This window comes from Gadus macrocephalus, chromosome 3 (assembly GCF_031168955.1).
Source record: "Gadus macrocephalus chromosome 3, ASM3116895v1".
Lineage (NCBI taxonomy): Eukaryota > Metazoa > Chordata > Actinopteri > Gadiformes > Gadidae > Gadus > Gadus macrocephalus.
The window spans coordinates 11,975,730-11,999,804 of NC_082384.1; the positions used below are offsets into that span (position 1 = coordinate 11,975,730).

At 41.1% G+C, this 24,075-nt stretch overlaps 3 protein-coding genes across 5 annotated transcripts; 1 reads left to right on the forward strand and 2 right to left on the reverse strand.

Moving 5' to 3' along the window:
- Nucleotides 1-161: 161 nt before the first annotated feature.
- On the reverse strand, nt 162-6,059 carry primpol (primase and polymerase (DNA-directed)). Its single transcript, XM_060047315.1, has 13 exons — nt 5,450-6,059; nt 5,224-5,318; nt 4,992-5,130; nt 4,630-4,777; nt 4,192-4,273; nt 3,756-3,916; nt 3,283-3,445; nt 2,842-2,942; nt 2,650-2,736; nt 2,056-2,164; nt 941-1,017; nt 718-764; nt 162-575 (listed from the first exon to the last, which is right to left on the reverse strand). Exons 1-13 carry the CDS (start codon nt 5,621-5,623, stop codon nt 324-326), a joined length of 1,635 nt encoding a protein of 544 aa, XP_059903298.1. The 5' UTR covers nt 5,624-6,059; the 3' UTR covers nt 162-323.
- A 2,352-nt stretch (nt 6,060-8,411) lies between these two features.
- LOC132454126 (ecto-ADP-ribosyltransferase 5-like) lies at nt 8,412-11,104 on the forward strand. Of its 2 annotated transcripts, XM_060047319.1 has the most exons (4): nt 8,412-8,661; nt 8,913-8,993; nt 9,229-9,911; nt 10,334-11,104. In XM_060047319.1, the coding sequence occupies exons 2-4, from the start codon at nt 8,934-8,936 to the stop codon at nt 10,416-10,418; spliced, it is 828 nt and encodes a 275-aa protein (XP_059903302.1). In that variant the 5' UTR covers nt 8,412-8,661; nt 8,913-8,933; the 3' UTR covers nt 10,419-11,104. The 2 variants fall into 2 exon arrangements, with proteins under 2 accessions (XP_059903302.1, XP_059903303.1); XM_060047320.1 differs by lacking the exon at nt 8,412-8,661 and having other exon boundaries at nt 8,702-8,993.
- Nucleotides 11,105-18,584: 7,480 nt separating this feature from the next.
- Nucleotides 18,585-20,539, reverse strand: LOC132454127 (serum amyloid P-component-like). Of its 2 annotated transcripts, XM_060047321.1 has the most exons (5): nt 20,444-20,539; nt 20,018-20,072; nt 19,656-19,758; nt 19,067-19,361; nt 18,585-18,942 (listed from the first exon to the last, which is right to left on the reverse strand). In XM_060047321.1, exons 2-5 carry the CDS (start codon nt 20,070-20,072, stop codon nt 18,673-18,675), a joined length of 723 nt encoding a protein of 240 aa, XP_059903304.1. In that variant the 5' UTR covers nt 20,444-20,539; the 3' UTR covers nt 18,585-18,672. The 2 variants fall into 2 exon arrangements, with proteins under 2 accessions (XP_059903304.1, XP_059903305.1); XM_060047322.1 differs by lacking the exons at nt 20,018-20,072; nt 20,444-20,539 and adding an exon at nt 19,871-20,011.
- Nucleotides 20,540-24,075: the final 3,536 nt, after the last annotated feature.

Sequence of the window (24,075 nt, forward strand, 5' to 3'; positions counted from 1 at the left end):
TATTTTTTATTTTTGCATTTTGCATCATTCAACACGCGTCAATGCGTGTTGAAGCACGCATTGATTGACAAGCAAAAAGTCTGTTTTGTGTTTGTGTATCTGACAGCATCTTTAACTCTGACCACTTTACAAAATCCTCACATGATTTAGACAAGGTCACATTTGTACATTACGCTACAGGCATTTATTGAAATGCTACATCAACCATTTGGTCAGAACAGTTAGAACATAACATTTATTTATAGAATTATAGTGCATAAGCAGCGGACTAATTAAAAGATTAATTGCAATCCATTTATCAATGGCGAGAAAACGTTTTCCATTCAACCAGATTCAAAATTGGTCATGAACTCAAGCAGAACCTGGTCGGTTTCAGAGGCCGCCTCCGGGAACTCAATGCTTTTCTCAAAGTCTTCCAAGGCCTCCACGTAAGCCTGGTCGTTGGCGCCCTCTGCCCAGTCGTCAAGCACCGTATCGGGCTGAGGAGCTGCGCTGTGCGGGGCCGTCCCTGGAGCTTCCCTCAACCCTATGTTACCAGCAGCATCCATGAAGTACCGCTCCTCCTCCTCCTCATCCTGGGGGGGGGGACAAGGTTCAGGGCTCATATATTTGATTGGTAAATTGGTGCACAATAGTGAATTTGGCAAAAATACGACCTATTCATTTCTCTAGCTAAAATGCTCAAACAAAATGGCGTCGCTGCTAAGAGATCCTCACCTTTTTCATGAGGTAGCTGACACATATCTCTTTAGGTAGAGGATAACCTGCAACAGGACAAATGCTTCATTATATATTTTCGCTAACCTCTTTCATGCAGTTGCATAAAATTAAGATTCATTCCAGAAGGAAAATTAGCATACATGATGGACCATCATAAAGATGGACTGACTTGTTCTCATCCAACAGGCATACATGAACGAATGAGAAGGTGGTGCTTTACTTGAAGATCTGAACGCCCTGCACTCCGGGTCGTGGCACTTCTGGTACCAGATCTCCTCCTTCAGGTCCACCAGGATCCTGAAGAACCACCAGGGGTCGGAGGAGGAGGAGGTAAACGGGGCGTCATTAAACAGGAGAACGTACTCGAGGCAGAGGTCTCTGATGCCGCTTCTATTCCCATGATGCATTGCCTCCATCCAGATCCATTGTTGAGGATTGTATTATTGTTAGACAGTTAGATATTGTTTCGCCTCATGCTGTTCTTCCCCTCTCTGACCCCCACTGTTAGTTGAAGACGCCTTTTCCCTGCTCTCACGCCCCTCCCTGCCGGATCCCTTTCTCTGACCCCCACCTTTAGTTGATTAAATCCCCCCTCATCCCTCCACGTCACTTTAGTCTAACAAAGTATTTGTTGGTATTCACCTTCCTCCTTTCCTCAGCCTCCTCCCTGCCAGACGTTTGTCTCTAACCCCTTTTAAGCAAGTGATCAACAGATGACCCGAGTGGTTGGTATTACCATAAACTGACCCTTATTTTGTCTCTCAGCCCTACAACAGATCCCTATCTCTGTCCCCCGCTTTAGGTTGATTTAATTATTCCCCCTCAGGCAACAGGTCAGGGGCAATTCTTGCCCTGGTATCACACTTCGCTAAAACCGTTAGCCTAGAGCGGTTGTAGGTTTGATTAGTGGGTTACACCCTTTTGTATGATAACAGGTAACGACTCGAGGTAACCTGTGACGTGCTGTGCTCTAATATAATGTGTTTTGCGATGAATTGAGGATATTAATCATGGAATCATGGAATAAGAATCACGGAAGGAGTAATGGAAGAATGATGAGGGAAGTTGTGTAACCAGGGAAGGACCCTGGTGGTTGTTTTGGGTATCATTGCCTCCGCAATCAATTTGGAAGAAAATAACTTGAAAACCCCAACTCGAGGCTAATACCTAAACTAAACAATCTGAACCACCTAAATCCAAATAAAAACGTTGTCCCAAAACCCTCCTTAATCCATGAACTAAAGTAAACCAATGCATCAAAGGAGAGGAGAAAACACCAGAAAAGTCATCTGTCTGGTAACACCAGTGTTTCTACGGTTACCGGGGGATGCTTACATAATGTTATTACTCTTGTGGAAGCGGCCAACGTTCTCACACCAGCGATAGTTCAGAATGCTGTAGACCAGCAGCTGCTCCCCAACGAAGTAGTTCCACCGCCTGACGACTGTTCAGGAAACAACGACAAGCGGTTCCCCATCATTGATTAAAAAAATAAAATATTAACAGACTCATCCCACAGTAATTGTGTGTCGGGTTGCTCTCATGATTCTCTGGGTGACTCCCAGACAAGAAGGTTGTGGGATTTAACCCCTATATCAGCAGTCTACCTGTAGGTAGCCAGATGCCTAACAACTACCTTCTCCGGGTTCCAGTGGTTTGCTGTTGATAAAACTAGTTGATGAGAAATAACAAAGAGATTATTGAATAGGTTCAATAACATGTCTGACACAATTAAGATGAAACCTACTTTTTCGCTGTCACCATCAAACTCAAACTAAAATAAAAAGAAACAATTCACCTACGATCTCAACCAACCCAGACATTTGTTCCGTTCTCCCTAATGTCACTTATTTGAAAAGTAGGTTGTTGTCAAAGTAACGCTGCTTGCTTTAAATCACAAACAAGTTGATGGTATAAACAAACACATACATCCCTGAACGCCGTCCTTCTTGATCACAGTCAGCACAAAGTCATCCACTTCTTTGTAAGGGGAATACGCAGAACCACCCAACATGCCTGTAAACCAGGAACTGCGTTAGGTACAGCTTTCAAATCTTAATCCAAGAAAGGCTTAAACATAGGCGTAAATCGACGATATCTCCGCTCTTATTTTGAAGTTACCAGGAAGTGTGTTTCCCGGTGGCTGGTCAGCTTGCTGTGTGTTGGATCTCGTCGTGGCTCCATCGGGCGCGTCCCACGTCAGGATTCTCTGGCCGGTGTAACTGAGTGCAAACACAGCAACAAACCGAGACAGTGACAGGAATTTTAGTAATACTAGTAGTATCAAGGTCAACTGTGTTCCATACTAGCACTAAAAACATCAAATACTAACCAGTTGTTTTTTCAGATTCCTATGGCTATACACACTCGGTTCAGCTGCTTTCTTGAGAGGAGGTCAGGCAGCGCTTTAACTTTGAAGTCGCTTTGCATTAAAGCCTAATGAGAATCTAGATGTAGTTGCAGTTGAGTGTGAATACTAGTGGTAGTAATAGTAGTAGTAGTAGCAGTAGTAGTCATAGTAGTATGGTAGTTCAAACCACAAGCCTGTGTCTCTGGGTGTACCTAACATTGCAGACCAGCGATGCCAGGAAGAGATTCTGCTCTGGGGACAGGTTCTTCACAGGCCGGGGGGAGAACAGGTTGTCCTCAGCCACGGTCAGAGCCACGTTCTTTCCCACCTTGGATGACTTGTAAAGACGGAAGTTCCGGTTCTTTGTGTAGACACCTGGTTCAATGGATCAAGACCATGCCTCTTTATTACTGTTAACGTTACCAGTAGTTAGGGTAAGGGGGTCAATGGTGGGCGGGGGGGGGGGCATGCTTGTAGACTGTGCTGGGAGTTATGTCAACTAATCAAAACTCAAGAGTTTTGTTAATTTATTTATAATTGAATAAGGTCAAGTTAGCATTTATTTAAGTATGTCAATTTATATTCATTATTCATTACAATCTAAAACATACAAGTTTCAGTTATTGAGTGGAAAAAGCAGTATTTAACTGCTGCAGGTCATATCGACTGGTAATGGTTGACTTACCAAGATCAACGAAGAGGCCTTCCTGGCCCTGTTTGCCCTTCACCTTCAGGCAGCTAAGGTCTCTGGGGTCCGGGGTCAGGCCGGACCGCCGTCTCTTAGCCATGGGGCCATGGGGGGTCGGACCGTCCTCAACAGAGCTTTCCTCAGAGGGACCAGGCCATCTGCTCAACCGACAGAGTAATGTCATCAGAGTTCTACCGGTGTGGCTTGAAAACACGGACGATTATTGATTATTGTTATATGGTCGTTCAGCAAACATGTCAACCCAGTGCCACCTAAAGGGAATGAAGATATGGGCCATTGTGTAGTGGCTATGGGATCAAGGATCAATACAGGTGATGTTGGAGACATTGGGGTCTGATCCCAGTGCCTTAAGTATGGGATTCCAACACCTAGCTTTGGATGGTATCACATGAAAAATAAAATGAAGACAAACCCTGGGACATCATTCTCTGCATCACTGTCAGGGTTTGCCAAAGTGTTTGTTTTTGGAGTGAGGATGCCATGGACGAATTTACCTAAAATATGAAGGTGAGAAAGAGTAACTATGAAAACGTCTCACACACACACACACAAGGAAGAAAATAAATATTAAACATACAGTATAATAATATACATATAGTGTAGTACTACACAAACAGTTTACTAATATTCATATAGTGTAATATCATACACACAATATAATATATAGGGTCATATTACAAACACAGTATAACATACATATAGTGTAATATTACACACAGTATAATGTACATAGTGTAATATTATAATAATATTCACATAGTGTAGCATTACACAGTCAGTATAATAAACATATAGTGAGTTATTACACAGTCGTTTATGGGAACAAACAACATTGCCATTGGGAACATACCCATGTGGATGTTGTCCTTAAACGCAGCGCTCGAGAGACAGAAGATCAGGTGCCGGCTGAACTTGTCCTCCGTGCTGGAGTCCAGATTGAGAACATCATGGGCTGAGCACTCAACCCCATACACCTCCATCAGCCGTTCACACACATACTGATACCACGGACACACACACACACACATCTTATTTATGTACATCATTTTTCCATGAAGAACAAGCAGACATATTGTGCTGTTACCTAGACATTTAGCAGACGCCTTTATCTAAGGCAACTTTGAATCAATTCTGTCATGTTTTAACCATTAGATTGGATACTGGAGGAGGAATGGGTCGTAGGCAGTGTTGTGCTTGGGGAACCACCCTCACCTGGACCAGGAAGGCCACCATAGCTTTCCCATCAAGCCCCTGATTGCACAGCCGGTGAAACTCCAGGTCGAAGTAGAGCTTACAAACAGCGCCCTCTGGAATCACCTCGTAGCAGTGCATCAGGGAGTGCTGGAAGGTCCTGGAGGCGTTAGGAAATATCCTCGTCACTGACGCCTCGCTTCAACTCACTCCCTCATTCATAAACTCATAAAATACACACACACACACACACCTGTAGTAGTGCCACAGCTCACTGTAACTGGTGACCAGGTAGATCCTCTGGCCCGTGGCAGCTTTTTCTTTCTCGAGAGCAAAAATATGCACATCCTTGAATAGAGAGAAAAGAAAATGGGTCAATCTGCCTTTATGGTCAACAAACACTTCATGTCATTGACACCATACACAAAGATTCCCCACACAGTCAGAGCACGTATACACGTGTGAAAAGCTTTCAGTACCTCTTTGCACGTATGTGTGAAGCTCATTGCCAGGTTTTGCCGTGGGAAGAGCTTCCAGACGGAGGAGGGTTGGCATGGCCATAGCCGGGGTTTGTACGGTGTGGTCAGGGGAGTCTTGTGGAACGCCTGGGCAAGCCCTTCCACCTTCTTCACTCGCTCTTCCCACTTCCTCATCCTCCCTTACTTACCGCTACACTATACCGCTTCACGGTGCATTACACGCCTACTATTATTGTGAACAAACTTCTCGTTCATAGAAATGCCTTAATGAAATTATCTGAGTTCAGGCTTTAACCCTCCGTATACATGGGTAAATGGTATATCCAAACATACATCTTAACGTATTTCAATAACAGCAGGGTACACTTATTTATTTACAATCAATGGGTATTAGTAATTATCTTACGCAAGCTTGCGGTACTGAACGTAGATTCAACAGATGTGTTTTCTGTATCTGTTTTTCTTGTAGAAGTAGTAGTACTGGTAGTAGTGGAACACGTCAATGGTAGTAGTACTACCAGAGAATGTAATAGAAAGACGGGCTCTGACGGGCTCTTGTACCACTGTCGTTAAGATTTGTTTTCATCCAAGTTGGCGGGTCATTTCAAACGTCATTTCCTGGAACGCTGGCAAGCTATCTCACTTCCGCAGTTTATTTATATAAAAGTTTTGACGAAGCTCGAAGGAATTTCATAAAAATGTAAGCTGAAACATAAATTGAAACATACTTTCAACGTTTACATTTATGGTGAAAACCACTTGTAATCGAAATCCAATTCCAATTGTTTATGTACTTGTTTTTATTGTTTTCTCCTTTTAATGACGCTGATCTAGAAACACTTGTATATGGAAGTAAACCAGTCTCATTGTATTTTTGAAAATAAAAAGCCATTTAATTTTAAGCACTGAAAATTAATAATATTTCTGCATTGAAATAACGTGTCAGAATTGTTTGCCTCTGAATTTAACAAATTTAACAAATTCAAAATCCAATTTACGTAAAAAATTCAACAAGCCAAACTCAGATGCAAAATTCAATTCAATTCTTATTGGTCCATCATGAAATTCAGAGTTTGCTTAGGGCTGTGCACATTCTCCCGTCAAGTTCGTTTTTTATAGCTCACAACCTTGGCGTGGAAAGTCGTACGCCACTTTCAGCCCCGTTTTGTGCGTACGGAACGGTTATAAATGAGACCCCAGATACTTTGAATTTTAGCACAAAATACAAGTAAACCTATAGGAAATAATTTGTTTAATTTGCAATAATTGCCATTGAATTTATTGTAATCATTCAATTCATTTATTGTTGAGGTGATGACTATTGCATGTGGTGAGAGGAATGCAATAGGCCTATATGTATTTTTAAAGGTTTATGTGAAGAAACATATGTGTGATAAAATGACAACTGGTCATTCATAAATGTCTCTTATATTCTCTGCTACCATCATCTCCTGTCAAACAGGTTTTCCTGACCTGCTAGAAGTTCTTCTATGATGCTAGAGAGAGAGAGAGAGAGAGAGAGAGAGAGAGAGAGAGAGAGAGAGAGAGAGAGAGAGAGAGAGAGAGAGAGAGAGAGAGAGAGAGAGAGAGAGAGAGAGAGAGAGAGAGAGAGAGAGAGAGAGAGATTTTATTATGCAACTTGTTTTGTCTCAGATTGAAACAAAAGGTTTGATTATGATTATTTCCTGGTTGAAGATTTTCATATTGATGTTAATTTCAAACATCTGCATATCTTTTAATTTCAATTAACAGTTCATTATGACTGAGTCACCGTTAAAATAAATGAGTTTCAGCTCTGATGCTGCTGTAATATGTTTCTATTTAGATCAAGACAAGAAAGAGATCTGTGAGGACCTGTTGGGTCTAACACCACTTGAGACACTGTTTTGCTTACTTGAAGTGAAGGCCTAATGCTCTTTTTGTTTTTATTTGAAATGTAGGTCTGGTGTACCTGTTTTGCTTACTTGAAAAGAAATGTAGGCCTAATGCACTTTGTGTTTATTTTAAGTGTAGGCCTAGTGTTCCTGTTCTGCTTACTTCACATGTAGGCCTTATGCACTTTTTATGTTCGTTTGAATTGCAGGCCTAATGACCTGTTTTGTTTACTTGAAATGTTAATATGCGTTACTTTGTCTTACTAGTTTTTCATGGTTAAAAGTAAGCTATGTGGAAATTGAAAATACATCTGAAATGATAAGGTAATATGCCGTGTTGATTGTATTTGACAAAAAAGAAGGCCATTAGGACGTGGAATGTTCGGACCTTTCTTGGAAGGAATTTTTAGTAACTGGACCTTGTTCAATTTTAATTGAAGACCCCTGACCTAGATAGTCGTAAATCATTTGGCCTCTAGGGCGTAGCAAACAAGTTGTCAAATAAACAACTTCAGCCTTGCTCACATTGGATATTATTGTATTTTTTACCTTGTTTTGAGTTTGTTTTACTGACAGGTTCAGAATGATGTGGTAAGCAAAGACAATGAGTGTCAGGAAAACACAGGAGAAAGCTTTAGGAGGTTTCCTTTCCTGCTGCTGCCCGTATTTCCTGCAAGCCAACTTTAGTGGGCCAACTGTTTTTATGAAAATGTTTGCAGCCCTTTTTGAGTTTTAGGTTGTCTACTGTTTTGTGCAACATGGGCGATTTGCGGAAAGATATACCACTTCACACATTCCAAACATATAAAAAAAACTGACGCTTTTGCCAGGATCGCTGCTTAGACTCACTTAAAGTGATTTATAATATTGTAATATTGTAAATTAAGTAATGTTGAAAATGTCCTTGTTACTATTCCACAGACCAGGAAAGAGAGCTGTTCTATTTTGAGATGACCTTTTAAGCATGTGTTTGTTTGTATTTATAGTTTCTAGGGAAGCATTAGACTGAGATCTGTGAAGCAACAACAACCCTATTTTTTGAAAAAATAACATTAGTCTAGAGTTGTTATAGTTATGAGTATGATATCCACTCCCTATGATAGGTCAAACCGTCCCTGGCAGCTCCCCAGTGCAAACTGGGGAGCAGTGCAAAATTCCATAGGAAGGAAAAAGGAGTTGCTGCTCTGGCGAGCCTTCCCACAATCGGGTCCAGAGGGAACATCTCGTACGTGCATTCTTAGAATATCCTGTCCACTACTTGGATTGAGGGCTTTTGCTTCCCTCCCCTCATTGCTTCCTACCCCTGCTGCGACGTGCAACAGGATTTCAGCCCGTAGGGTATGTCCCCGAGTTTGCCTTCATTTACTTTCCTCGTTCTGTCATGTCATGTTGTTGTCGTGATATAAGGGTTCATGGTAAAATGGAGGGTAGGATATCCTGGAGGGCAGCCACATTCTGTCAGACAGGGGCGTACCAGATTTGGATAGCACGCTACCTTCCTTGACCAGAGCTAGGCTTCATTATCAGATCGCTCCATCTCTCACATTGAGATGACCTGTTCTCCTGTTTTTCTTTTCTGTATCTTATAGCACAGAACACCCCCTGGGAAGATGTGGGGGGACAGAGAATCGGTCCTTGCTCTTGTCGTTGTCGCAGCTCTTCATGGCACAGTAAGTGTTTTAACTCCTCTTGTAAACCACCTATATTTGAATATAAATAGAAATGCATTTAATGTTAACACCTATTGTATTTGGGATCATTAACTTTGGAACTTCTTGAAAGCATAGACATTCACTGTATCTTGAAATTTAACCATGGCAACAAAAAAAAAGCACTAGAATATTTGATTAACTCATGTTCTTCTCAAGTTGTGCAATGTAAACTAAAAGTGTTAATTGATCACAGTTAAACGGTGCAAAAGAACTGGATATGGCCGTGGATTCAGTGGACGACCGGTATAATGGATGCCGTGCCGATACCCTGAAGGGACTGCCTGACCAGCTGAAGGTTGAGCTGGCCGCCAGCCCAGAGTTCAAAGTGGCCTGGGAAACCAAAAGGGGTTGTAATGCGGTTGTGCCCGGAGGCCTACCGGAGCACAGCCAGGCGCTGCGGGCCTACTTAAACGCAGAGGAAGCATTCAAGGACCAGTTTAACAACGCTGTGGCAACCATGGGCGGCAATCACAGCTTCCCCTTCTATTCCCTCCACTTCCTGCTTACGGACGCGATGACGTTGCTGTCAGGGAAGGGGGGCACGAAGAGGACCGTGTACAGCGTATCTCGGCAGTTATACACCTCGAAGAAGGGCGCAAAGGTGAAGTTGGGCGGATTCACGTCAGCCTCCAAGGATAGATCGCTGCTGATGGAGGACCCTGATTTGGAGGGAGGGGTTCTGTTCAGCATCACGACCTGCCTCGCGGCCAACCTGGAGATGAAATGCGAGGACGTCGATACGCTCCTGTTGCCCGCTGAAGAGTTTACGGTGGAGGACATCCACAAGGTTGATGACGGGGAGTACTACAGCCACACCAGCATCACTCTGAAGCATTCCGGTTTTTCCTCTAAACACAACTGTTACTTACCTCCTCGGTGAGCCCCGCCCCCAGTTTGGTCTCCTCTCTCTTTTTATCCACAACAGGACTTTTGTCTCTATCCATCACTGAGCTGCTTTAGTCATGATTAAGCATTGTAATGAGACAGAGGAAAATAAGCAACAAAAAAATCCCCCTTCGCTCTAATGATAGCTCACATTTAATTGATGGGCAAGCCGGGTTCCCCCAACCAACCCAGAGGTACAGTGATTTGTCAGAAATGTGCCAAGAGTGATGTCAATCAGAACATATTCACTGACGAATGGCAATGGCATTTTTGAAAAATTACATCAAATTACAGCTTTAAATTTTATATCAATATCAATAGGTGTCTTCTCACTTAATTTTATTTTTTCTCTAGAGTTTAAATTAATACTATGGTTTTTAAAACATTTTGATTTCTCTCCTCTTTCCTGATAGGCTCCAGAAAAGTTCCTCCACCAAAGTCGTTGGCTGCATATGGGCGGTGTACCTAACGGTTGCTCTCTTCGGCCTGTTAAAATAGTCCTCAAACACACTTTTCCATGGAGGAAAGGAAGCTGGGGGGGGGGGGTTAAATTGGTTTATTCTCCTTGGACATACCAAGAATTGAACTCGATCGGGGGGGGGAGGAACCGATGATGATGCGTTGCGCATTTTTCATCACCCTCCGCAATGCTTCCCGGTCAGAGACATAACATCGCTGTTGATCTTCCCTGTAGTCAGACTGCTTTCTGATGTCTCCTCCGCACGCTCCCCCCACATGTTATTCTCTATAGGCTGGATATCGTCCCCTCCCTGGAACACATTTTATCATGTTTGTCATGGATTATGCTATTATGTTGGGTTGTGAGCAAACACACCCTAAAAGTGTAAGGCGATAGAAGTTATATGACGATGGAAGGGGTGAAGAGAGAGAGAGCGCTCAAATGTTGCCAATGATCTTTGACCCCCTGTTCCTGAGTCTTTGTTTAGCTGGGCGCCTGGTCAAGGCTGTGTGAGTGGAGATTACACTGGAAAGAATTCAGGAGCTCAGAGAGATGAGGGGGAAGTGGGAGAAGTGGTTGGTAAAAAGCCTTTGTATAAGGTTTCAATCATCCACAAACTTGCTTATTTCAGGATCACAAAGACAGATTAGTCGAATATTGAATCAATCTCAATAATGTTGCTTTATAAAATTCATTGACCTAAAAGAAAGATGTGGTAAAGTGTTTGTGTGTTGAATGTATTTAGCATATTCTTTAATTTCTCAAACCCTGTTTGAGAAAGCTGCATTCACCAAAATCTTGATTCCCAGAAAGAGGCAGCAGAGAGGTGTGGCTGGAAACCAGAAACGGCGAGGGGCGGAGTTACACCTGAGAGTGGATGAAGCTGTCAGAAGGGGATATAAAAACACATTAAATGCACATATGACCAACCAATTTAGTTTGATGTTGTTTATTTAACATGAAATTCATATTAAGAACAGCTTCTGTAGTATTGGAAACTACAGCAATAAGGCTAATTATTATACAAACAATTAGATATAATAGTAATAAAAAAAAAAAACAGTTATATTTACCACTAGGGGGTACAATCATTGAAATGGACAAACTAAAAACTAATTTATAATAAATAACATTTTAAATCCTTGAAGGAAATTATAACCAAATTACAGACTGATTTGAAGAGCTTTCCCAGTGTTTGTTAAAATAAATCTAATCAGGCATATAGGCAGACACTACAACGCCCAGTTTTTCTTGAAATTGATTTTTCAGGGCAAAAGAGCGATTCCGAACTAAGATCAGATCATGTAATCCAATTTAACATTTGATCTAGATCAAACTTGCCCTTTGGGTTTTTCAAAACTTTGAACTCGGTTTTGGATCTATTGGATCCAAAAAAAACAGGATTGCCCTGATCCCATCGGAAGGGTGGATTCAGTTGGTTATCCTAACATTAGGTTTTTGGATCACAGCGATCCTATCCAATGTTCCTTTAAAAACTGGATCAGGTGATCCTGGATAGCAAAACATGGGATTTCCAAATCCAGATAAATTTGATCCAAACTTAAAAAATATAAAAACTGGGCTTTTGCCAGACTTCGTGGTATTGGGTCCTATTTTCCCTGTTTCTCATCCCGACGTTACAGTAAGAACTGGCAACAGCATTATATTCAGCAAACTCAGATTCTATGCAGGCCCCATTGCAAACCCAAGGGAACCAGATTCTCCACCCTGAGGAGCAAATCACCTCAATCTGCCATGGAGTAAGGGAGCTGGCAGGATGCAATTATGGCTTTCAGTCTTCCATCTGATATCAGGTCGGTCGGATGAGTGACTAACTTCAGCAGTTAATGGCAAGTCTGGCAATCATTGTCCCGTCTCTGCTTCCAGCACCAGCTCTGGCCAATGACTCTGTTCCTGTTCTTCCTGTACCTCTTCCAGCTCCCAAGCCAGCCCCGGTTCCTCATCTTTCCCGACCGGAACATTTTTCCTGCGACTCTGGGAATTGCGTTCCTGGTCTAGTGTGGGCTACATTTTGAGTGGCATGCGCTTTCTTTGCAGACGGAAGGTGCAAAGGTTACAAGGCCAAAGCCGAGTGGTCCTGGAATTCTAATTCGAGGCAGGCGGCGGGCTTCTGATAACACCATTGAGTTGACAGTGGCAGCGGCTGGAACCATTTGGCACCTCTAGAGATTCCTCCGGACCTGGATTCTTTATTCGCCCCAGTCATTTGGATTGACAATCGTCTCCAAGAGGGAGGGCAGCCGGATGCCGTTCACATTTCTTTATGCCCCTTGTCTCCTCATTGCTTACCGAAGGCTGACTCTCATCATCTACTTACTGTTCGCATTTACTGTTTGCCCTGCCTATTGAAAGTTAGAGCTCACCCCTGAGGAGGGCACTGGTGTGCCGTACAACTTCCTCTGTTTATCTCCTTCGACCTGTCACTCGTGCTCAGCGCTAGTCGACTCTGGGGCTGATGACAGATTTATGGATTGGAGGTTAGCTAAGAGAATTGAACTCAATTTAATTCCCTTGCCCAAGCCATTAGTAGTTAATGTTCTGGATGGTATTCCCTTTTGCATCCTATTATTCTGGGTTTTCCCAGCTCACCAAATGTAACCTTCAGTCTGCATTTGTCCCTTCTGTCCACAAAAATAATGGATTAGGCGCTTTTTTCTTTAAAGTTACACCCGCGATTGTCCGACCAATGAGGATTTGATCAAACAAGTGCATATCGACCAACCAACTGATCAACCGACCAGAACTCGACAGCCCTAGTGTTCACTTAGTAATTTGGGACAGCATGTTTGGTAATTTGGGACACACAGTTGCATAAGTGTCAGCCCTTGCTTTAAACACAAATTATATGTTTCAAATAATATTTTAAAAAGATGATTAATTCATCAAAACCTTGCATTGAGCTATTCATCTGGAATCAATTGATACAAATATTTTAAAACATATTCATAATTATCAACTCAACAAATATGTCCAAAATATATCTTAAAGTTACATTAAAAAAACAATTGGCATCTTCCTCTTTATTAGACATGGACGCCGTTTTTGTCTATCACAGAGTATACCCTTATCCAGAAATCCAGCTGAATTGATAATTTCTCTAACCTCTTGGTTTTTGGGGTCAACTTTCTTTTTGATGCTGATTTCTGTTCAGTTTCCCGATACTTTCCGCCCCTTGGAATGTATAGGAACCTTTGAAAGACTTTCTGTTTGGATTTGTGCGGCCTCATGTCTTATAATGCCATTGATTCCAGTTGTAGAATTACAAAATCTGTTAATTACTTATCTTAATTCCTTAAGATAAGGAATAACATCCAAGTGGTAAAACTAAAGAGCTTTAAAAAACATCATCACAGTTTCGACATTATTGGTTCATTCAGGAAAAAGTCAGTTCCTCTTTCAACCCCACTTATTTAGAAACTTAAAAAAAAATTATGTATTTGCAAACATGTATCAACATTAATTGTTAGATACTTTTACAGTATATAATATGTTCATATATTAGTTATATTACAATGTAAAAGCATATAAAAAGAAAAGTTAAAAGGTACGCCAAACGATTTTTTCCCAAGTCAATAAAATAATTACAAATCATGGACCTGAATGGGACTGTAAACATGCGTGATTTCCAACATTGTTGTTGCTAGGGTCATGTCTACTTCCACTTTTCACTAAGATCATGTTTACTTGAATTTATGGTTATGTCCACTTGTTGTTAGGGTCATGTCTACCTGTTGCTAGGGTCATATCTACTTGTTTCTACTGTCAAGTCTACCTGATGGAGTGCTTTAAGTGAGGGAGGAGGTCATGAAACCAGTCCTCCCAGGACCTCCCTACTCCTAATGCCAACAGAGAAGACAAGAGGACAAAAGGTGTTCATGTGTGCGTTCATCAGTCAGAACCAGGGAATGTTAAGACTGACAGGGGCTTACACATTGTGATTTGTTGGTTTGATTGCTTGATACTAAATAACCATGGCAATATGTCAATCAGATTATTTTTATTAGAATCTGAATCTGTGCAATCCGATATTCTGCTGCTGCAGTAAAACCAGGAATTCTGTTATACAAAGGAGTGTGCATGTTTTGAAAAAATAAATAAAATACACAAAAAATACATTAAACAGTGGGACCACCAACACGTATCAATGCACTGTGATACTTTGATGAAATTTACTAAATTAAAGTAAAATTACTGGCATGAAAAAAAGTAAGAGTTCAAATAAAGCCATTCAGGAAAGAAAAAAAATCTGCGTTTCACACGCTCTCAAAGCCAATGCTTAATGGCAACGATGTATCTTGATTTTCCAAAAACTAACCACTTTGAGACTAAATCAAATCAGCGGGACAACACGTGTTTATATTAGGTTTGTGCGCAGTGGGCAGGTGTATAAATAATTATTCTCTTGAATTCTTCTTCCTTACATTTATTTCTGAAGGGGACATGTTATTAAGGAGCAGGTACTAGGGGAAATGTTATTGAGGAGCAGATAGGGACTAAGGGACATGTTATTAAGAAGCAGGTAGGGACTAGGGGACATGTTATTAAGAAGCAGGTAGGGACTAGGGGACATGTTATTAAGAAGCAGGTAGGGACTAGGGAACATGTCATTAAGGAGCAGGTAAGAGCCAAGGGACATGCCATTAAGGAACAGGTAGGGAATAGGAGTGGGTAGGGACTAGGGGACATGTAATTTAAAGGTGGGTAGGGACTAGGTTAATGTCATTAAGTAGCAGGTAGTATAACGGCTTGGTGAGCAACAGGGAAAATAGGACTCAATAGCACGTTTCAGAGGCAAAAGTATCAGAAGAAAGAATGTTCTTTGCTAGAAGATCGGTCGGTACAAATGCAGCGAGATGACAAAGGCGTAGTGGGTCGTTACACTAGTGATCAGTTGGAAATCACAGAGGCACAGAGGAAGGGAAACACACGACTAAATACAGGAGGGGAATGTTAATGAGGGACAAGTGGAAAAAAACAAGGTGAGTGAGGACAATCAAAGATGTGGGGAAAAACAAGGACAGGGAGTGAAGTAATCAATGAAAAGGGCGAGATGTGACATTACCATCCCCCTCTAGTGACGGCACCTAACGGCCCGGGCTGGTTCAGATGGAGGAGGTGGAATCCTGATTGAACCGCTCTGTCTGGAAGTTGGACTGGGGGTGATACCCAGAGGAGAGACTTACCAATAAAAAGCAACCTAGAAAGCAATAAAAAGGCTTTCTAGAAACTGAGATGAACTGCGGACCACTATTAGCCACCACGTTCATGGAGTTGGAAAAAAAAGAATAACGGAGGGCAGCTGAGTGAAAATGAATGGTCCTCTACCGTTAAAATGGTGGTGTTAAGTTCCGAGGGTGTGGTAACCCTGTGACGAAATCCAACAAAATGTCCGACCAAAGGTGATCAGGCACCAGGGGCGGACGCAGGAGAAAAGTAGGTGTAAGGAGACCTTGTTCCAAGCACAGGACAGGGGGCAACATATTCTTCAACTACTTCTTCTCCATGGACGGCTACCAGAAGCCTTACTTAACCAACAGTCTGCTGTATTCCAAGGTGGCAGGACAGGAGGGAGGTATGGGCACAGTGTATGACATGAGCACGATGAGGAGCAGGAACAAACAATCGGTTCGGGGGACAGATTTGAAGTTGTCTGACCCCTTCCTCATTGCCCCAAGGGACAGCCCCTACCACGCACACTGTAAAAGTTGAGAAAACTCAAATTTGCAAGGCAACTTACTGCAATCAATTTTTGAGTTTTGAGCCCAACAAAAGATCATTTTCTTCTTTAGACAAACTTGTGATAGTTATGCCAACTATTTTACAAAACTCAAAAAAGTAAGTCAGGGTTGTTAACTTAATATTTCAAATTAAGGTTAATATTATTTAAAAAAAAAAAACATTTCAAAGAATGCAAAACAAGTTTTAAGTTCACTTTATTAAAATTAATATTTGGAAACTTCCATTTTACATTTCTGAATGCGAGACAGCAATAGAACAAGCAACATGTAGCTAGTTCAGCAGCAGAGAATCGCTGTCTAAATGCAGCAAACCAAAGTGCAGAACAAGTTTGACATTATGGTCAAACTTGTTCTGCACGAGACGGGAGCCCAGGTTAAACGGTGACGCAACTCTCGTGCCTCATACAACGCACGATCCCGAGAGCTGCCTTTATCTAACACACACCCACAACACACAGCGCACCGCACTGCCAACTAACGGACATGCAAGTCTCGGTAACGGTGGTGGCAACACTACACACAATAAACAACACACAAACAATAAAGACCCCAAACCCCTTAACCCCACCCGTTAACCTAACAGAAACAAATTGACAAAAGGCAATAAACTCCTTTTTCCCAACCGGCATCACGAATACCCAGACTCCCCGGGGGGTAGGAGTCGCCACACTATTTACCATCTGAAAATTCCGTTAGGAAACCACGTATTTTCCAAAGTGTCGAAATGCGCATGTGCACCGTAGTTGGCCCAGCCTCAGACAGAAGCTGTGTTCGAAATCGTTCCCTATACACTCGTTCCCTATTCCCTATATAGTGTACATTATATAGTGCACTATATAAATATAGGGAATAGGGAACGAGAATTCGGACACTACGCTGAACATTTCTAAACGTCATTTGCGTCAGTAAATGCGCCGTGTATTTGTGTGACGTGATGCGCCGACATCATCTAACAAACCGGGCTGGAGGTTGTATTGATGTTGAATGTTACATTTCCTTGTTCAAGTTTTTTCAAATTAATTTTGAATGTTAAATATTCTATGTTAAATCCCAAATAAATTGTTGACATTTCTAAACACAAGCCGGAGACTCCATCATTAAATGTATTTGTTTTCGCGGTTATTCAGCTTCTTCTTCTCCCCTGGAAAAATACAACCGCATTGCATTGTGGTATACGGGAGTAACATGTAGGGAACATCGTATGTACCCTATTTTAAGTCCACTATATAGCGCCCTATAGTGGACCACTGAGAATTCGAACACCCTACAAAATGGCGTGCACCCTATTTAGTGCACTACATCCATGATAGGGAACGATTTCGAACACAGCTAGAGTCTGACTTAAACCTGTGTGTCTTGCTAACAAAGATACTACAGTGAGCCCAACTCTTGACCCAAAACTCAACATTGTTGGTTGGACTAAATTGCATTGCACAGTTGACGTGAATACTTAATGTTTTATATTCATTTTACTCAGAAATCATAATGAGACCAACAATTTTAAGTTTTCGTTTTTACAGTGCAGGAATAGGGCAGGATACTGGAGCAGAACTAGGGTCAAACAGGCGAGACAGAGCATCAGGCTTGATGTTCTTCAAACCAGGATGGTAAGGAAGAGTAGATAATACTATAATAAAAAAGAGCCCACTGTCTGGCATTGCAGCGTTTTGCGGTCCTGATGTATGCCAGGTTCTTCTGGTCAGTCCAAACCAAGAATGAACTCTTGGTTTCCTCCAACCAGTGGCGCCACTCCTCCAGGGCCAACTTGACAGTCGACAGCTCCCTGTTCCCCACGTCATATTTCCTCTCAGCCTTGGGAGACCATTGGAACTTGACCTTACAGGAGGCAAGGGCATGCATTTCGGAAAAAAGTGTCTAATAATTTGCAGAACCCGGAAAACGCCTATAAACCCCATAAAAGGGACAGTGGGAGCGTGGAATTCACACTTCTCATCCTTAATGTAAAGCTGGTGGTCGAGGAGACGCTGCAGAACTTGGTGAGAAGTTGAAGATTTTATCCATGGAAACGAAAAGAAAAAATACTCTGGGGAAAAAGTTCTCCATACCATGAAACACAGCGTGTTGGGAGTGCTGAAGGGGTCCCCCATGTATCCCTCCCCTTATCAATTATGTCATCATAGAGAGGCAAAGGAAAGACATCACGCATAGGAGAAAGACATCATACATAGGTGATGTCATAAGGAATAGGGACTAGGGGACATGTCATTAAGGGAGGTAGTGCCATAGCAGGTAGAAGCTATGGCACTTTTGCAGATGAGGAAAACCGAGCAGTGGCCTGGATGACAATTTTGAGCACCCACCCAGCGCTAAGGAATATTGGCTGCACACATTATTACACCGTGTTCCCATTCTGACATTCTCTGAGGATTATCGTTGAAAGAAAGGCCTTTACACACAAGGAAGTAAGAGAAGAAGAGGAGAGAAGACAGTCATCAAACGGTTTATTCATTTCATTACAATGTAATTGAAAATACATTTGACAATGATTCACAACACGTTCAGCGGATATCCATCAACCCTGGCAGGACTGATTTAATATATTTGTCATCTTCCTCTTTGCAAGACATGGACACACGTCGTTTTTGTCAGTCACAAGTATTTTCCCTACAATCGCATAATTTAGGGCTTTCCAGTTAATCACGTTGCCTGGGGAGTAGTTAAGGTCCTCTACATAGCGCTGGATCTCACAGGAAGAGAGGACAAAGTTCCACATGTGGACATCCGTCATCATGCCGACGAAGCTCTGCTTAATGTCAAATCGGCCACCGTGGGAATCCTGCTCCTGTAGGGAAAGGTTTGCGAAGAGCCATTTAATGTATCATTTTCTAAAAGATAAAAGAAAACACATATATATATCATCACATTTATTGATATATAGTACAATAGGTATTAATTTATAATGCTACCTGTCCTAGCATGATCAAACTGTTTGATCTTAAGGTTCCATCAGTACAGTATTTTCTGCCACTAGGTCTTCCATCCAGCCAAAGCTGCACCACCCCAGTCTTTCCATCCCAGGTGGCACAGATAGAGTGCCAGGTGTTCAGCTTGTATTCCTGCTCAAAAAAGGATGCGGAAGAATCCTTGACAAACAACTGGAACCGATTTTCTGTATCCTCCTTAAAAATCAGGAAGGCATTGAACATGGAGGTAGAGGACATGGAGAAGAGGCCGTGGCTTCTTTTGAGGTCTGTGAAGGACCTTTAGAGAAGAGCAAACAAGACCTGTTAGCCAGTAGCCAGTATCTAACTCAAATAGAAGGAGCCTTTGTACGTATGTCTGTCCTTCGGTTTCCTCAACAATCAACCATTCGATCGCCTTCCCGCATGGCGGGTGGATTTCTGACGACTAAAGGGAGCGTAGCGTCAAGTGGGAAGTTGACGCTTTGCTTTTTTTTAGCAAACTGAAACTTGACGTGACGTGTTGCAATGTCACAAATAATATATAAAATGGCATTACTTTCATAACTTTATTAGATAAGTGCCACCGTACTACCTGAGACAGACTGTGATGGCTGTCAACATCTCGCTTGTTGGGATCAGCTTCACATAGTCCGTTTTGGTTTCCTTTGAAAAGCTGAAGGTTTTTCCTGTGAGATCTGAAAAGACAAGCAAATGATCTAGTTATGAATGATGATAAACACTATTTAACAAAACTTACCCAAATGTGTGTTTGTTCCACATGTAGTTAGTGCACTGGATTTAACTCACCTAGATGAGTAGTGTTTTTATGGTGAACCCAAAATTCACCCAACTAAGTGCAATGCCACACACTAACTGTCCATAACTTTCCACCTGTTGTAAATCTACGGCAGTGAGGTTAATGGCAGAAAGCAACCACTACTGAGATGAGCTCACCTTCAGGGGCTGCTTCGCATACGGTCAGAACCACCACTATTAGTAGAGACTTCATCTGGTACAAATAAACACACAAATTAAACTTTATTTTGGAAATTGGACAATATAATTGTTGTATTTCAAATTATTATATCCAAGTCAATACAGAAGTAGTTCATACAATACTTTTCAGAGCCTCACAGACTTTCAACAATATTCAATAACTATTAATTAACATTAGTTAATGCACATTATCTAATATTCGACCAATAATGTACCAACTACCTTCCTCATACCTACGCTAATGCGGTACAATATGTGATTTACTGTATTAACTAACGTTAATTAATGGTTAATTAATGTAGCCTTATTGTAAAGTGTGACCAAAACAATCTCCTTATTTTAAATCCCTTTGTTTAAAGTAATGACTATTGTGTTATAACCTACCTTGTGTTCTCTGCCAGGGTCAGGAAGTTGTGTCAGAGAGTGGAGGAAAAAGTTGAAGCTTTTAATTTCACTTCCAGGTTCTCCTACCGTGGCTTGTGTTTTTTCTTTTCTTGTGCAACTCAATAACATTTGTCAGCACTTTTTTATGAATGGTTTTCATACTTATTTGAAATGGTGTATGTTAGTTTGCAGCCGATTAAATGTCAGCAATGACTAGCAGTCTCCATTAAGTTGGGGGAGTCTTTCAAACCATATTATTATTAACACAATGAATATTTTTTATATTATTCCTAATTTATGTTATTTATATGATAATATAGCATATCACTGAAAAATGTTGTACATCAGTCTGCATTTGTCCCTCCTGTCCACAAAAATAATGGATTTTGCGCTTTTTTCTTTAAAGTTACACCAGCAATTGTCCGACCAATGAGGATTTGATCAAACAAGTGCATATCGACCAACCAACTGATCAACCGACCAGAACTCGACAGCCCTAGTGTTCACTTAGTAATTTGGGACAGCATGTTTGGTAATTTGGGACACACAGTTGCATAAGTGTCGGCCCTTGCTTTAAACACAAATTATATGTTTCAAATAATATTTTAAAAAGATGATTCATTCATCAAAACCTTGCATTGAGCTATTCATCTGGGATCAATTTATACAAATATTTAAAAACATATTCATAATTATCAACTCAACAAATATGTCCAAAATGTATCTTAAAGTTACATTATAAAAACAATTGGCATCTTCCTCTTTATTAGACATGGACGCCGTTTTTGTCAATCACAGAGTAACCCTTATCCAGAAATCCAGCTGAAGCGTATAATTTCTCTAACCTCTTGGTTTTTGGGGTCAACTTTCTTTTTGATGCTGATTTCTGTTCAGTTTCCCTATACTTTCCGCCCCTTTGAATGTATAGGAACCTTTGAAAGACTTTCTGTTTGGATTTGTGCGGCCTCATGTCTTATAATGGTATTTATTCCAGTTGTAGAATTACAAAATCAGTTAATTGTATTTAATGACAATAATTTTTCTTCATCCCTCCTTAAGATAAGGAATAACATCCAAGTGGTAAAACTAAAGAGCTTTAAAAACATCATCACAGTTTCGACATTATTGGTTCATTCAGGAAAAAGTCAGTTCCCTTTTCAACCCCACTTATTGAGAAACATCTCTATGAAAAAAATTATATATATGCAAACATATATCAACATTAATTTTTATATACTTTTACAGCATATAATATGTTCATATAATAGTTATATATATTTCAATGTAAAAGCATATAAAAAGAAAAGTTAAAAGGTACACCAAACGCAATTGTTTGTTGTGATTTTTTCCCAAGTCAATAAAATAATTACACATCATGGACCTGAATGGGACTGTAAACATACAGCGTGATTTCCGATAAGCAATAAAGCAACATTGTTGTTGCTAGGGTCATGTCTACTTCCACTTTTATCATGTTTACTTGATTTTATGGTTATGTCCACTTGTTGTTAGGGTCATGTCTACCTGATATAGTGCTTTAAGTGAAGGAAGACCTGATGAAACCAGTCCTCCCTCTGTGTTAAAGACACAGAAGAACCCTAAACAGTAGCCGCATTGTACAGAACAGGTCTCAATTGTCATCATGCCTACAGAGACAAAAGGTGATGCCTACAGAGATAAATGGTGATGCCTACAGGGACAAAAGGTGTTCATGTGTGCGTTCATCACTCAGAACCAGGGAATGTTAAGACTGTTAAGAATGTTAAGATCGTTGACGGGCGTACGCAACACATGTGATTTGTTGAATTGTTGAGAATTGTTGGTTTGATCGCTTGATACAAAATAACCATGGCAATATGTCAACGAGATCCCAGCGTGGATCCAATATATAAAGAATGGATTAGACGATGGATTCAAATCAGAATTAGTATCTGTGAAATCTGCTATACTTTTTACTTTTGAAAGTTACTTTTAACAAAGCCTTTTCACACATTCTAAAAGCGAATGCTAAATGTTAAGAATTTGTCTTGATTTTCCCAAAACAAACCTCTTTGAGGCTAAATCGAATCAGCTTGACAACAGGTGTTTTTATTTCATTTTGTGTGCAGTGTACAGACGTAGAGATAATTCTCCTCTTGCCTGTAGTCTTTTTCCACACATTTATTTCTGAGGGAGACTCAAATGTATTCTTATCCACTAATGACATTTTAAATGTAACTAGGTAGATCTTTCTTTGTCAGAACCTACCTAAAGTGGAAATCTTCAAGTTTTTGTTTTAAATAAATGTATGTATTAATCTAGCCCTAGCATTTGCAGTATATTATACGACAGAATACCCCTTATCTTAAGTCTCCCTTATCTTACCCGTAGCATGCCTGAAAAGGCTCCACTGCTGGGTACACCTGATGTTTAGTCTTCCTTAACCTAGCTGAACCAGATACACCAGATTTAAGGTTTCCATTATCTCAGCTGGAAAGGGTTGACCACATGTTTCCACAGCCAGTGAACAATGGGGACGATAAAATAGAGAACAATTCTCTACTTCAAAATGTCAATAAACGCTGTTGACAGAGTGCCAACTGTAAGAGAAAAACTATCACGCCAGTCACTCTACCTCTAGGTAGGTTAACTCTATTCTTCTCTAACTCTCTCTCTCAGTCTATTCTTTAACTCATACGTTACCAAATAAGATGGCTGACTCTTCCATTTCCTGTGTGTGTGTGTGTGTGGTGCGTGCGTGCGTGCGTGTGCGGGTGTGTGTCTGTGTGTGTGTGTGTGTGTGTGTGTGTGTGTGTGTGTGTGTGTGTGTGTGTGTGTGTGTGTGTGTGTGTGTGTGTGTGTGTGTGTGTGTTGCTCTTTGTCTCCATGTCCCCTATTCCCTACCTGCTCCTTAATGACATGTCTCTTAGCCTCTGCTCCTTAATGACATGTCTCTTAGCCCTCTACCTGCTCCTTAATGACATGTCTCTTAGCATCTGCTCCTTAATGACATGTCTCTTAGCCTCTGCCTGCTCCTTAATGACATGCATCTGAGTTCATTGTTGGTCACTTTGGATAAAAGGGACCAATAATATGAATTATAAATAGTCAAGCATCTGAGTACTCATGGAATTGTCTGAGGGCTCATATTAGTGACAGTGGGGCGGGGTCCTCTTGACACACCAGGGTGTGCACACTTTGATTCACACATGGAATGCTTCTCACGGGTGAAACATTTTGTGTGTTTTTGTGTGTGTTCGTACGTGTGTTTCTGTGTGTGTTTGTGTGCATGTTTTTGTGTGTGTTTTTGTGTGTGACAATTCACGTTGTACAAAGGTGATACATATGTACTAGCTGCGGTTGATGAGCATTTTATTATCAGTCAATTTAATATATTCCAATAAAGTCTTATCTTATCTTAGATGTCATTCCATCCAACTGATGGATGCCGAAAGGCATGCGCACGGGTGGGCAATGGCACCCCAAATATTAAAACTTCCCTCCATATCCGACGTCTCCATAAATAGAAGAAGAGTAAACAAATAGCTAACTCTTGTCCCTAAACTACAAAGCCAAAAACGTTTCATTGTTTAAGCTAATATTAAAGTGTTATAACTAAATAGAATGATTGTTTTATTTTGGTCTTAGTAATG

Bases quoted from the DNA above. Each gene is read 5' to 3' on its own strand.
- primpol (XM_060047315.1), bottom strand. From the start codon at position 5,623: ATGAGGAAGTGGGAAGAGCGAGTGAAGAAGGTGGAAGGGCTTGCCCAG. The intron at 3,917-4,191 runs GTTTGTCTTCAT...TCGGTTGAGCAG, and splicing joins GCAGAGAATGATGTCCCAGG to ATGGCCTGGTCCCTCTGAGG. The intron at 2,165-2,649 runs GTATGTGTTTGT...TTTCCTGAACAG, and splicing joins GAAGGACGGCGTTCAGGGAT to TCGTCAGGCGGTGGAACTAC.
- LOC132454126 (XM_060047319.1), top strand. From the start codon at position 8,934: ATGTGGGGGGACAGAGAATCGGTCCTTGCTCTTGTCGTTGTCGCAGCT. The intron at 8,994-9,228 runs GTAAGTGTTTTA...AATTGATCACAG, and splicing joins TCGCAGCTCTTCATGGCACA to TTAAACGGTGCAAAAGAACT. The intron at 9,912-10,333 runs GTGAGCCCCGCC...CTTTCCTGATAG, and splicing joins AACTGTTACTTACCTCCTCG to GCTCCAGAAAAGTTCCTCCA.
- LOC132454127 (XM_060047321.1), bottom strand. From the start codon at position 20,072: ATGAAGTCTCTACTAATAGTGGTGGTTCTGACCGTATGCGAAGCAGCC. The intron at 19,759-20,017 runs GTGAGCTCATCT...TTGTCTTTTCAG, and splicing joins ATGCGAAGCAGCCCCTGAAG to ATCTCACAGGAAAAACCTTC. The intron at 19,362-19,655 runs GTAGTACGGTGG...TCTTCTCTAAAG, and splicing joins GCCATCACAGTCTGTCTCAG to GTCCTTCACAGACCTCAAAA.